The 14,047-nt window shown below is 43.0% G+C and overlaps 1 protein-coding gene across 2 annotated transcripts in view; it reads right to left on the reverse strand.

Moving 5' to 3' along the window:
• LOC101715510 (uncharacterized) overlaps window positions 1-12,138 on the reverse strand; it is a 21,094-nt gene extending 8,956 nt beyond the window's left edge. The window contains exons 1-4 of one of the 2 annotated variants that reach the window (XM_087191169.1): window positions 11,875-12,138; window positions 4,023-4,061; window positions 938-1,064; window positions 334-441 (exon numbers count right to left, since the gene is read on the reverse strand). In XM_087191169.1, coding sequence (XP_087047295.1) covers window positions 334-441; window positions 938-1,064; window positions 4,023-4,061; window positions 11,875-11,907 — 307 coding nt within the window. In that variant the 5' untranslated portion in view covers window positions 11,908-12,138. The remainder of the gene's footprint in view (window positions 1-333; window positions 442-937; window positions 1,065-4,022; window positions 4,062-11,874) is intronic. The other variant, XM_087191170.1, reaches the window with a different exon arrangement.
• Between the last annotated feature and the right edge of the window lie 1,909 nt (window positions 12,139-14,047).

Raw genomic sequence — 14,047 nt, forward strand, 5'->3', positions numbered from 1 at the left:
GAGGTCTGGTGAAAAGGAAGGACACAGAGGTGCGATGCTGCACACTCACATCTGTTCTGAAATGTGCATATATCATAGCACGTTATATGTAGCTTAGTCCTGGAGAACACTGCAGAGGGAATGGTGGAGAATGATGGATGCAACCTCAAAGCCAGAAAGGTGTGTCTAGTCAGGGTCAGAAGTCACTGTAGGAATGACAATGGGGAAAATGTTAAGAATAGGACTGAAAAGATGAAATAAGTCATGGCCCCATCCTTGGTATGAAAACAGTAATGGGCATTGGAGAGGTACCTGGTACCGTTAGAATCCAGCCATCGTGCACTTCTGACTTACCAGAGTTAGGCGCCCTCGAGATGGCTGGAGTGAAGTCAGCCGTGTCAGGCACCCAGGTCTTTTCCCCCACCTCCAGTTGAACCACATGAATTCGGGAAGATATAAGACCTAAGTGAAAGACATGGTGAGGAAATAACAGTAGTGCATGGTAGCCCCATCGCCCCACAGACCATGGTAAATTAATACAAAAAGAACTACAGAAGAACATCTTATAGGAATAGACTAATGGTGTGAAAACTAGTGACCAGGTCAGTACTTGCAATTCCTTGCATCAGGCAACAGGAAATGTTAGTAGGAAAAATGTGGACAGAATATGGAAGACAGAGGTATGATTCTAGACAGTGACTCTCTCCAGATGAGGCCATACTAGGTAGGATCCATCAGGCTCACTGCAAGACTCCTGCCCGCCTATCTTTTCTGGCAAGGTTTCCAGCCCTAGGTGATGGAATGGCCTAGGGAGAGAATAGTTAGCCAAGCTATGGTACTCACAGCACCTAGTAGGAAGCAGTGTCTACAGGAGGCTGTGAGAAGCAAAGATCAGCCCAGGAAGAAAAGAGGAAGGAAAGAGCCCAGGCCAAGATGGGGGAAAGTGGGATGGACTTACCTAATGAGGCCACAAGGGCAATGTTCTCCAGCATCACATCCAAGTACAGGAGTCTCTGTGTCTCATCAAGAAGCTTCCACTCTTCCCAGGAAAAGTCCACAGCCACATCCCCAAAGGTCACACTGCCCTACATGACAGGGAGAGCAGTGTCCCTGAGTAGCCTCTTTCCTTAGAAAGATCAGTCTAACTCTTGCTTTCTCTTCTCCCCAGCTCACTGCATAGGAGGTAACAAGGCTGGATGCCACTGCTGCTCTCCCTCTCTCCTCATACTTCTATTGATCACTGTGTCACCCATATCCATCAAGGCATGTGGGGAGATAAATGCCATTGAAGCTTTGAGCCTCACAGGAAGGCTCAAAGGCACGACCCCCTCTCTTTGCAGTCAATTCTCCTGGGTTCTGAATTCATGCCTCCCTGTACAAGCAAATGGAAGCTCAGTTTTCTCCCTAGAGCTCCTAGGACCAACTAAGTACCTCAGACCATAATCTCATGTTGTCATTCTGAGCACATCATTCTGTGCACCATCCCTTCCTCACAGTTCTCATCTCCTACTGCCACTACCAACCCCACTGCTCCCTAAAGGTATCTTCTCACCTTTCTACTTTCCACTCTGTACATGGCATCCAGAGAGTGCTTGGGACAGGCAACTATGACTCTATCCTACCTCAGGCCTCTGATGGCTCACAGTCCCAAGGGAAGCCTGGAGCCCTGCTTCAAAGACCTCTCTACCTTGCCCTAGTCCTTACTTCAATCTCAGTCTCTTAGAACCATGAGCAGGTAGCAGATACCTTAAATTCTCTTCCATTGCTCACCCATGTCAACCATCCTCTTTCCATCAAAGTCCTATTCAATGCCTGGCTCCACTTGTCTCCTGCCATTCACTGACTATCTCCCATTTAACTATAAACGTTATCCATGAGAATGAGTAAAGCTCTCCAGGCTCCGACACAGGTCCCATAAAAGCCTGGTGTACCTTTCAAGAATAGAATAAGCACAGGTCCTGGTCTCACTGTCACTTCATCTCCATAACTGTATTTGCTTTTTTTTTTGGTACCGGGGATCAAACTTGGGATCTTGCGCTTGCGAGGCAGACAGTAGAACCACTGAGCTAAATCCCCAGCCCTACTTCATCTCCATAACTGCCATGTTTCCACTACCATCTCATGACATTCCCCCTCGGAAGCCTTGGCCTCTTATCAGACCCACCTCCTACCCTCCTGCTCTCCCTCAGTGCTGACTGTAATGCTTACCAACTCCATGTAAGAGCCCAAGAAAGGGGCCTAGTCCTTCAGCCCTGCCCCACCATTCCACAGCTGTTACAGCTTGAATCCTCAAAGGCTAATGTACTGAAAGCTTGATCTCCAGCTGATGGCACTACTGGGAGATGAAGGATCCTTTAGAATATGGTGCTTAGCCAGGTGTGGTGGAGGCCGCCTATAATCCCAGCACTGGGGAGGCTGAGGCAGGAGGATCGCCCTGAGTTCAAGGTCAGCCCGGGCTACACAGTGAGTTTGAGGCCAGCCTGAGCTACATAGCAAGACCTTGTCTCAAACCCCCTCACCCCGCCAAAAAAATGGTATCTAGGTAAAGAAAATTGGGTCACTGAGGGCAATGCCCTTGAAAAATATGTTAGGATCTTGGCCCCTTCCTCTCTCTTCACTTCCCAGCTGCCGTTACGTGAGCAGTTTTGCTCTAGGATGCACTCCCCACCAGGATTTGGGCCTTACCACAGCCCGAAGCAATGAGGCCAAACCGCCATGGATTAAAACTTCCAAGCTTCCTGTGAAGTTCATTTTATCAGGTATTTTGTCACTGTGACAAAAAGCTAACACAGTGGCCATTAGTGGCTTTGCCACCACCACCTGAAGAGTCCCCCTCCTAAACATACCTAGTGACTTACAGCCTACCCCGGTTTACATACCTCGTTATGTCTGCATCTGAACATCCTGAACTCCAGACCCATTTGTTGAGCTATCCACTCAGTACCTCTACTTGAAAGTCTCTGGAACTTCTCAAAAACCTAACTCCTGATATTCTCTCTGAAATTCACTCCCATAACTGACTCCTTCATCTTGGTTAATGTCATGTTTTCCTTCTAGCAGGAAAAGCCAAAATCTTGCATAACTTCCCCTGAATCTTTTCCACATCAGAAAGTATAGTCGAAAAAATAAATCCAGAAGCCATAAGATTCTCTACCTCCACACCCACCACTCCTACTTAGCCAAAATCAATACTCTGGGCTGGGGATGTAGCTCAGAGGCACAGCACCTGCCTAGCAAGCTCGAGGTCCTGAGTTCAATTCCCAGTACCAAAAAAAACACACAAAAAACCAAAAAACAATCAAACAAAATCAATACTCATCTAGACTACTGCAGTAACCTCCTCCATTGACCCTGATGTCTGTACTCCACTTTGCAGCCAGGGGAAATCTGCTAACTTGTGATTCAGGTTACCTCCATCCTCTATTTCAAATGTTCCTTGGCAGCCAGGCATTTTGGCAGACATCTGTAATCCCAGCACTCAGGAGACTGAGGTAAGAGGATCACCATGAGTCCAAGGTCAGCCTGGGCTACACAGTGAGACCGACTTACAAAACCAAAACAAATAAAAATGTTCCTTGGCTCCTAATATTCAGAAAAGAGACACAAGGGAGCCAGGGATTTAGCTTAGCGGCACTGCACCTGCCTGGCAAGAGCAAGGTCCTGAGTTCGATTCCTGGTACCAGAAAAAAAAAAAAGACGAAAAGAGACACATTTGCTCAACCTGCTGTTTTGGGCTGCATCTCTATGCTCTGTTCGCAAACATAATGGAGACTTTTGGTTCCTAAACATTGCTAGCTCTGTTTCATCTACACAGTTCCCCTGTGCTTATAATACCATCTGCACAGCATAGAGGTTGCCAGAGATGATGACCTCTCTATATAACCCTCAGCCAAGATCTGAGTCCCTGAGTCTGAGGGAACCTCAGAGACCCTAGACCTCATGGCCAGAGATGTAGCCAGTATACAGTTCCAGGACACCATAATTCCAGAGACCATATGGTTGGGTGATAAAGAGGCCATGGGTCTGAGACACCTTCTACTCACCTGTGCATGGTGAGTAAGCACTTCTGCACCCATAGGTACCTGTGAAAAGAACAAGACTGTGGGCAATGGGCATCCATGGTGAGGCCGTGAGGGCTCATCCAACCCTCATCCCTGCTCTGGAGCAAGGTGGCTAACTTATGGACCTCACTCATTAGGGCACCTTTTATCAGCTGTTTGATGGTGGATGGCTCGACCTCACTATCCCTCAATGTCTTCTGTAAATTGGGGAATGTAACAGATTCAACTTTTTTTCTTTTCAGAATCAACTTCTTAAGGGCTAATGTTGGGATCAAACACATTAGTACATATCAAGTGCAAAGTACTTGCTATCTCTATCTATACAACTAGTCTTTTCCTGTTAAACTATAACTGCATTCATGATATGAACAAATCTCAGAAAATCAAAACAGTCTGATAATATTGAGTAAAGTTTAAAATATACAAAAATAATTACTATGTAATTATAAGTTATATTCACATATGATTAAAAACAATAGAAAGTAAACCAAGAAAAACACAAAATTTAGAATGGATGATTACTTTTACGCAAGGAAGAAAGACCACATGAAGCTTCAATACTGATAAAGTCTTCTTTCTCATGGTAGGTGTTAGGTTCAAGGTTGTTTGTCTTATTGTTATTTTTTATATTTTACCTGTACATTATAAATACAATTTGGTGTTGAAGGACAATGCCCACCATCCTGGTCTAAGAAGAGACCACTTTAAATTCCTTTCCCCTGCTATGCCTTTACACCTGCTGCAGATGTATGGTCATGGGTCAATCAGGTCCAGCAAGCACAGCTACACCCCATAATTCCCAGTTACTGTTTGGCCCTGCTCTTGACAAATAACACACAACTCCTTGTAAAAAACCAGTCCTGGCCAGATAGCCACAGCTCCTCTGTACTGAACTCTCCCCCGTGGAAGTCCCATTGTGACCTTTCCCTTCCACAGCCCCCTTTTTTTATGCTCATGACCCTATAAAGACTTTATACTCTGTATGACAGTTACTGGTCTGGTCTCTAGAGCCAGAGTAGTCCCTTGGGTTTGTTCTGAGTAAACCTGTCCTGTGAGCTCAAATCCCTGATTCTTTTCCTAACAGGTGTGATTTCAATATAAATTAAAATAGCCACAAAACAGAGCTCTCTCAGATGGTAATTAATCATTACTGTATGTGTACATTTAGAAGTTTTTGTCTTTGAGTATTTTAGTTACCGTTAAGCATTTAAGAGAACGTGACTTTTAAAACTAGGTTAGTATGTTAATGTACTGCTTAGTGGCATATTAAGATATGAAACAAATGCTAAATGTTCCTGTAACTTTAATTTCTTTAAGTATATTGTCAATTTCTTGTTAACTGCCAATATGCATACATGTAGAATATTAATTTCTTACTGTTGAAAAGCTTCATTCAACTTAGGTCTCTGCTTTCTTTAAGTCTCTGCTTTCCTTAGAGAATTTACTGAAGGAAACTTAAATTGTAAATTCTAAGTCTTGAAATGGATTTAAATTTTCTCCCAGCCTCTGGCTAGTTTTACAACTCATTAAATACTTTTCTCAGTGACCTGGGAACCGTTGCTTTCAAACACAAACATGGAAGACAGCAACCCTACCTCCCAGTCTCTGGGTGGATAGGAGTCTAACTTCAATGGATGTCAATTAGCAAACACTTATGGGTTAGTCTGGGAGAAAAACATCTACAAACTCAGGAATAACTCGATGTGGTTCACAGATCCCACCGGTCAACCTCCCCATCCCACCTACTCCAGCACTTTTCTGCTAGCCCACCCCAGTGATTAGAAACCCTCCCACCTTTGTTTCAACAGTGTTTAGCTTAGTACCTCTCCTACTGCAAAACTCTCAAATAAAACCTTATTTGCCTCTGTTTCTTCCAGTAAAATTTTTACTTTGGCTCTCTTCTACTGACAGACATCACCACAGGGACAGAGGACAAATTCCTGGACCTGATACTCATTAAAAGCACTGCATGAGAGAATTTGTCCTGAGGTTTCAGGATGACACCTGAGGAGCTATCTCCACAAATCAAGCAGGTCCTAAACATTTTAGATCAAAGGACAGCCTCTAAATTGCTCTTTTAAATCTTCCTTCTCTATCCTTCCCTCACCTCTCACTCTCAAATCCTAAGGGCAGAAGCTTGGACTCCCTAATGCCATGGCTTCACATTTTAGGGTGGCTGGGGGAATCCTCTGGGCTGTTCATATTCAAGTGGCTATTTGGCAATAGTTAATGTTATCCTTGGGACCTAGGAGAGCCTTTGTACTCAAACATAGAAGAAGCCCACTGGCTTTTAACTTTTTTTCTTCTCTTCGCTAAAACTCACTTCCTTTCTTCCTCTTCTGTTCAGAGGCTTTCATCTGTAATGTTAATTTGTAGGGAAAAAGGGGAGCAAGCAGAGCAGTGGTAGTACTTAAAATGAGGGTCAAAGAGAAGTTAAGTTCTCTTGTTTCTTTAATCTGTAAATTGGAACTCAAAAAAATCTGTTCTCCTTCCCTTTGCCTCATAGAAAGCATAGATACAGTCCCCAGGGGAGGAGCATAGAGGGAGGGAATATCCCTGCAAATAAACGTGAAACAGTCATAACCTGGGTCCGGCCTGTAGAAAAAGGCCCCCTCTCCAGAGGTCCCAACGGTAACGTGCGATCAGCCTGGTGGGGGAGGAGGGTGTGCTCTGATGTTCCTCAGGTGTGCAGATGCTATCAGGAGAGAAAGTGGCTCATGCCTGGGTCACTGGGTCACCATCTACGGCCTTGGCTCCAGTGCACCTGGATCTCCTCTCCTCCTACCTAAGCAGCAGCTCCAAGCTCAGTAGGGAAAGAGGAGATGAATATTCGCACCAGGCCATGCTCCAGAGATGTATTCTAGAGACAGATGTGTGTTGCCACAACCTCCAACCTCCCCAAGAAGGGCTCATTTTCCACCAGCCTGGGCTGTCTGATTTAGGTCAGTGGTGGCAAACCACTGTGTGCCACGGCGGGCTGTTTGTATCACTGAAAGCTCTTTGCCATCACTGATTCAGGTTAATGTGTATGTTCCTGTGTGCTACTTTCAGGTACATATATCTACAAATTACTCTCCAGAAGTTCTGTTTAAGTTGACTTGTGAATAAGTGCATATTCACGTAAGTAGCCCAGAAACCTTTTGTTCACATGACTTAACAAACAAGTTAATTTAAGTTGGTCGGTAAAATAAAAGTAAAAACGTCACTAAAGTTACATACACTTTGCCTAGGTTACTAACTAATCAGGATAGTATTTGCCTTTGTTAAATGTTTAAGGTAGAGTGTCCATTATTTTCTATATTTTAAGTACGAGAATTTTAAGGTTTTTCTTTGGCTGAAAATATATGCAAAACTTCAAAATATTAACTCTGCTAGTCTCTAACATCTTGGTTCTCATAAATAATCTCAAATAATTGTTAAAATAAGTACATAAAATGGGGGGGCGGGGATTTAGCTCAGTGGTGCTGCTGCCTGCCTCGAAAGCTTGAGGTCCTGATCTTGATCCCTGATACCAAAAGGGGGGGAGATTAATCCTTACAAATGTTTATAAAAGCAACTAAGTTATTAAATATAAATTCAATATTCTTGGCTTAAAGTTTACAAAAAGACAAAATGTTTGAATCTACTAAATGTGTTTTAAAAAGTTTAAGATTATTTAAGGTTACTAAGAGTTAAAATTCTAATATATAATTCTGTATTTTAAAATTATAATTTAAATTTCCCAAGGGAGTACCAGATAAAACTATCCCCCTCCCTGGCTGAAAACCAAGCTGCTTGAACCAATTTGCTTCAGTTTTCTCCAATGATGGGGGACCCTTCTGGTTTGCCCCAGTTTTATTGCACCCTACCCCAACAAATATTATTTTTTAAAACTGTTACATGTGATTGAGTTGTCTATAATTAAGTTAGTAGATCATGGTGGTACAAGCCTATAATCTCAGCACTTGGAGGCTGAGGCAAGAGGATCACCGAGTTTGAGGCCAGCCTGGGCTATATTTCAAGACCTCATAAATAAATAAAATTAAAAGGTTTATAGTTTTCAAAATTCTTATACAGACAAAACTTTCTTAAAATATTAATCTGCTCTTGGTAAAAACTGATAAAAACTGGACTGTAAAACAAAGCTTTTATATTTTATCAAGATAATTTTCTGTATTTTCTGCTACTGGGTTTTTAATTACTTTTTTAAAAGTTTTAAGGAAGTTAAATTTATTTAAATGTCAGTTTGTTATAAAGTCAATTGTATTCATCTGAATACTAAATTTACTAGTCTAAGTTTTGTCAAAGTTTAGTATATAAACTTAAATGTATGAAAGTTTAATACAAAGCAACTAATAACCGCTCTTTTATACAACGTACATTACATCTAAACATTAAACATATATAAAATGATCAAAACCTTTTTCATCTCTGCTTTGTATTTGATACAATTCAGCCCTGCCATTTAAAACTTATTTCTACATATAGCCAGGCACGCTGGAGCGCACTGTGGGAGGCCAAGGCAGGAAGATCACAAGTTCCAGCCCAGCTGGGGCAACTTAGTGAGACCTGGTCTCAAAATAAAAAATAAGAAAAATGTCTGCAGATGTAGTTCAGTGCAAAGGCCCTGGATTCAATCCCCAGTACCACAAAAACAAAAACAAAACAAAACCCCAAACAACAACAACAACAAAAACCAAAAAAACTTGACCTACATCTACTGGCTCTGACTAAACATTTTTTTTAATTGTATAAATGAGATACACTTGTTTTCTGGGTAAGTCTCTCTGTGGTCATTAACAATTTCCTAAACTTGTAGAAGACCTAAAGCTATCCTTTGACTTTTGTCAGTGCTATTAGCCTATGTACACCTAATAAAGGGTTCTACATTTTGCTTCAAGAAACAAAACCTGGGCCGGGGATTTAGCTCAGTGGTTCCACTGCCTGCCTCACAAGAGCAAGGTCCTGAGTTTGATCCCCGGTACCAAAAAAAAAAACCCTGAGCATGTGTATGTGTGTATATCTGTATAGCTATATAAAATAAAACCCACAGTATTTACAGCCAGATTCACAAAAGAAGAACTCTAACAAATACTCTTGGATACAGCTTCCTACATAAAGCTACTATCCCCAACTAACACAGGTCTCACTGTGCCTTGGTCCTAAACACCCAGCAAAAAAGTACGTGCAAAAGGTAAAATAATTAATAGTAATATAAGAATAGAGCTAAACTGAATATAAAAAGGAGCTTTAAACAGAACACCAGCCGTCACTGGTAGTCTCCAGCCACCCCTCTAACATGTTAACCAACAGCCATTAGAGGTCCATATGCCCAATCCCACTAACTTTTTCAAAAATATGTCCTTCAACCTATCTTAGTATATTTCCATGTGTCCCCGCCAAGGAACATATTTATCCCTTGGGTAAACATCTGGCTTTTTGTATAGGTCTGCCATATTGATAAAAATGCCAGTATAAACCAGGCATGGTGGTGCATGCCTGTAATTAATATTAGCATTCTGAGAGACTGAGGTAGGAGGATTCCAAATTCAACTTCAGCCTTGGTAATACAGGGAGACTTCTTGTCTCAAACCAAGAAAAGATCTGGGGATACAGCTTAGTGTGAAAGCCCTGGGTTCAATCCCCAGGACTGAGGGGAAAAAAAGGTAAAAAGGAGATAATGAAAATTGTAATGTTAAAACTGTTAAAGTCAGGTGTTATGGCACGTGCCTGTAATCCTAGCACTTGGGAGGCTGAGGCAGGAGGATTGCCTCGAGTTTGAGGCCTGCCTGGGCAAAACAGTGAATTCAAGGCCAACCTGAACCACACAGCTAGGCCCTGTCTCAGAAACAAACAAAACTGTTAAGAACTGCAGCTTCAGGACACAAAAGTTACTCAAGCCTTTTTCCTTTCCAGGAAACTCAATCCCCACACACTTTTTTTCTAAGGGTCTTAAAAACACATTAACCCTGGGCTTGTGATTGTCACCTGTATATTACACTTCCTCCCACAGAAAATGGGCATATCTCAACTTCAACCACAGGGGATTTGCATTCTAACACAGCCTGCCAGTTGGGTAACCTGACAGATGGTAGGCATATACATCCAAGATTACCCACTTGACTACATACCTAAGTCTACATAGTGTGCCTCTCTCAAGGGCCCGCACACTATTCTGAGTATGTACCTGTTTAATTCTGCCTTTATACCTCTCACTGACACATCTTGGAAATTCTTTTTCTGTGAGGGAAGTTATCGAACCTTCAACCTGTTCCATGGGTGAGGTGAGCTGAAGTTCCCCATCTCTGCTTTGCGGGACCTCCTTGGACCCAGTGCAGTGACAGCACAGTTTGTATTTCCTTCAGAAGCAGTCAGGGACTTAAAAAGACAAACGTTTTTGTAAAAAAACAAAACAAAACAAACCCCAATCACTGACTCTTTGATTGGGCCTACAGAGATATCCGATAAAGCAGAACAAAGCTTGACCTTTATTTTGTACCCTTTGTTATCTTAAAACTTTGGGTCAAATCCCTTTCCAGCACTGTATATAGGAATGTTAATCGTCAGTCTAAATGTTGGAAAAACAAGTCGATTGTTCCTCAATTTACATAATTTCATCCCCTTTTAAGACAGAATTTCAAGATAAGGGATTTACAGGGACATTGGACCATGCCTAGAAGTCTCCAAGTCATCAAGTTTCCAAATCGATTGCCCTAAATTGAGTGTCACCATGGCTTCCAGTAGTCTCACAAGATTGAGACTGTTCCAAGCAAAAATAATCATCTAGGGCCAGGATTTGGCTCAGTGGTTCCAATGCCTGCCTCGAAAGCGCAAGGTCCCAAGTTCGATCCCCAGTACCAAAAAAAAAAAAAAAAAAAAATCATAATCATCATCTAATGGAAATTTAAGTGCCCCCTCAAGCAAACGGACTTCTCCCGGAGCCATGGCACAGAAGGGGCCATTGAGATCATGAACAACCAGCCTCTAGTCCAATCCAGAAAAACCTGTCTTGGTTTTTCTATAGGCCAATTTAAGCCACCTCTTCAAATCTGTGCCACTATAAGTTTCTTAAACTGAAGCCTTTGCCTATCTTCTCTTTTCATTATGGGGCCAGCATAAAAGAACTTTGTCAGTTTCTCAAGCTTAATTAAGTCCCTAACTTTTCTTACAGTCCAATTAAATCTTTCCCCTCCTTGCAAATTCCTGCTTCAGTATTAACTTGCATTATCAATGAAGCAAGGACCTGCAGCAGCCGGTGACACTATGGCTCAGGCCTACACCACAGCAATTATTCAGGAGTCTGCAGCCGTAGCCTCCTCAAGGTCTCTTAACTTTCACTCTATCGCTCCTCTCCCCAGTCCTTGGCAAAAACCTTAAAATCTATGGAAACCTTTTAAAATCTCAACTCAGCGAATCTCTCGGTTAATATCCCCCAAGGATAACCCTTCACAGCATCCTCAGAATGTGGGCCTAACCGCACAGGGAGCCGAGCCACGTGTGACTCACCCCCCGCACCCCACCTCCCCCCCCAACTCAGGCTGCCAAACCACGCGTGACTCATCCCCCTCTCTGCCTGCCAAGCCACGTGTGACTCATCCCCTAGCAATCTCTTTCCTAAAAACAGGAGACAGGCCTCAAGTTCCTTAAAGCTCCACGCAATCCCAACTCCAGCCTCTTCACATGCCGGCCCCTTCCACTCTCCAGCTCGCGGAGTGACAGAAACGGGGAACGCAACCAGGAGCGCGCCACCTCCTGACTGAAAGAAAAATGAGCGCGTGCGCACCATCGGGGTCTTTAGGATTGGGGGGGTGGGAGTCTAAACCTATTAGATCGGTTTAGGGGACGCAATACTAACCTGAGCCGGGTCCTTCCGGGCAAGCGTCACCATCAAAGCCTGTAAGTGGGGGTAAAGCCAGGAGAGGCAGACTCTATCAAAACCGCTGTCACGCCGCAGCGCCCTCGGTAATCCTCAGAACCGCCTCTGTCAGCGGGGACAACACTGGCTCTCCGGTCGTCCTGATCACTATCTCGCGCTCCACTGACCGCTGAAAAAGAGCTCGGAGTTGACAGACACCAGAAAGACCAAGATGACTGTCACCAGGTGTGCGCCGGAAGTTCCGCCTTGACGCACGTCGATCGCACGGAAACGCCCTTTCATTGGTCGAACTTCGCAGGCGTGTGGCGCACAGTCCTCTGGGTAATGTAGTCCCCGAAGGACAAAGGCCTTGGCTTTGTGGACTACCAACTACAAGCGGAGACATCCAGAAGGGCTTTGAGAAAGACGGACTCGAAAGTCCAAACAGTGAACACACCTCTTTTTTGTTTCCCAGTGCTGTGCATTGAAGAAGGACCTTCGCTGTGAGCTACATCCTAGCCCTTTTTTTTTTTTACTTGAAGACAGGGTCTTGCTAAATTCCCCAGAGTGGGGTTTGAATTTGAATTTGTAATCCTGTCTCACCGTCGGAGAGTACTAGGACTTCAGGCTGTACCCCACGCCTGCTGATCTCACGCCTCTTACAGAGCTTGGTGGCACAAGCCTGTAATCCCACATTCCAGGAGGCTAAATTCGAGCCCAGACTGAACAATTGAGTGACTTAGCGAGACCCTGTCTCAAAATTATAAAGGTCTGAAGATGGATGTAGCTCGATACAAATGCCCTGGGTTCAAGTTCAATCCCCAGTGCTTGGAAGAAGAAAAAGAATAAAGAAAGGAAAGGAAAGAAACAAAAAGACACACTCAGATTTCCATGCAGTGTAGTCTGCAAAGGATCACTCTCTGCAACGCTGCCTCAGCCTCCTGAGTGCTGGAATTACAGGTGTGTGCCACCACCCCTGGCTTTGTGTTCAGATTTGAGCCCACTCCAAATGTTTGAAGTCATTATTTCATGTACTGTTCAAGTTGTAAAATCAAATAAGCATGCAATATTTTAATGCCATTCTGAAATAAACTTGCACCCCCTGTTAACTGGAAGTTAATATTTTCCTGTTTCTCTTCAAATATGTGGAGGGTGAAGATGTATGATTTAGTTTTGTCACCTTCAGTACATTTGAAGCCGATGGGATAGATGTTGGGTCTGGGTTGTGGACCAAGATATCACTTTGACACTAATTCTGACAGAAACTTTCCAACATGTGAAGCCATTGTTTGTGTTCAACCCAGAAGGAACACTGTTTTATCTAAGTAGTATTTCTTACTTGATGGTCTTACATATTTTAAAGAAAAAAAACAGAACCAGACTATACTTAAAATAGTAAAAGCAGAACCAGTCACGGTGGCCCACACCTGTAATCCCAGCACTCAAAAGGCTGAGGCAAGAGGATGACTAAGTTTGAGGACAGCCTGGGCTACATAGTGAGTTCAAGGCCAGCCTGAACTACATAACGAGTCCTTGTCCCAAAACAAACCAAAAAAATCTGAACACAACAAGTGTTAGTTTGGATTTATAGAAAAGGAGCAGGACAAGGGTCAGTGGATAGAAAATCGCTAAGAGAAAACATCAAGAATCATCAGAGAGGCATTCCATTTATTTATTTATTTTTAGCAAAATATTTATTGGTACATTTTAGGCATACATAATGGTAGCGCTCATCATAGAGAATTTGCACCTGTACATGATACACCCCATCTCTTTTTTCCCATTTTCCCTTCCCCTCAAGGCCCCTCCCCTCCCTATGTACAAAAGCTTTGTTTCCAGTTTTCCTTCTAATTTCACTTTTTTTCTTGTCCCTTCCTTCCTTCCTCCTCCCTTTTTCCCCTTCCCATTTGAACATTTTCTTCCCATTTCCCAATATCTATTATACATTTTAGTCCTTATTTCCACTTCAGTTTCTCACACCAGAGAAACAGTGAAGTATTTAAACATGTGTGTCCGATTTATTTCACTTAAGAGAGTATGGTCTCAAGGTCCATCCATTTAGCTATAAATGTCTGAAGCTCATCCCTCTTTATGGCAGAGTAGTATTCCATTGTATAAAAAAACACATCTTTATCCATTCGTCAGTTGATGGGTATTTGGGCTACTTCCAAGA

The sequence above is a fragment of the Heterocephalus glaber genome, unplaced genomic scaffold (genome assembly GCF_053883595.1).
Source record: "Heterocephalus glaber isolate CG9 unplaced genomic scaffold, H.glaber_assembly_v1.0 deba00001561, whole genome shotgun sequence".
In the NCBI taxonomy this organism is placed as follows: Eukaryota; Metazoa; Chordata; class Mammalia; order Rodentia; family Bathyergidae; genus Heterocephalus; species Heterocephalus glaber.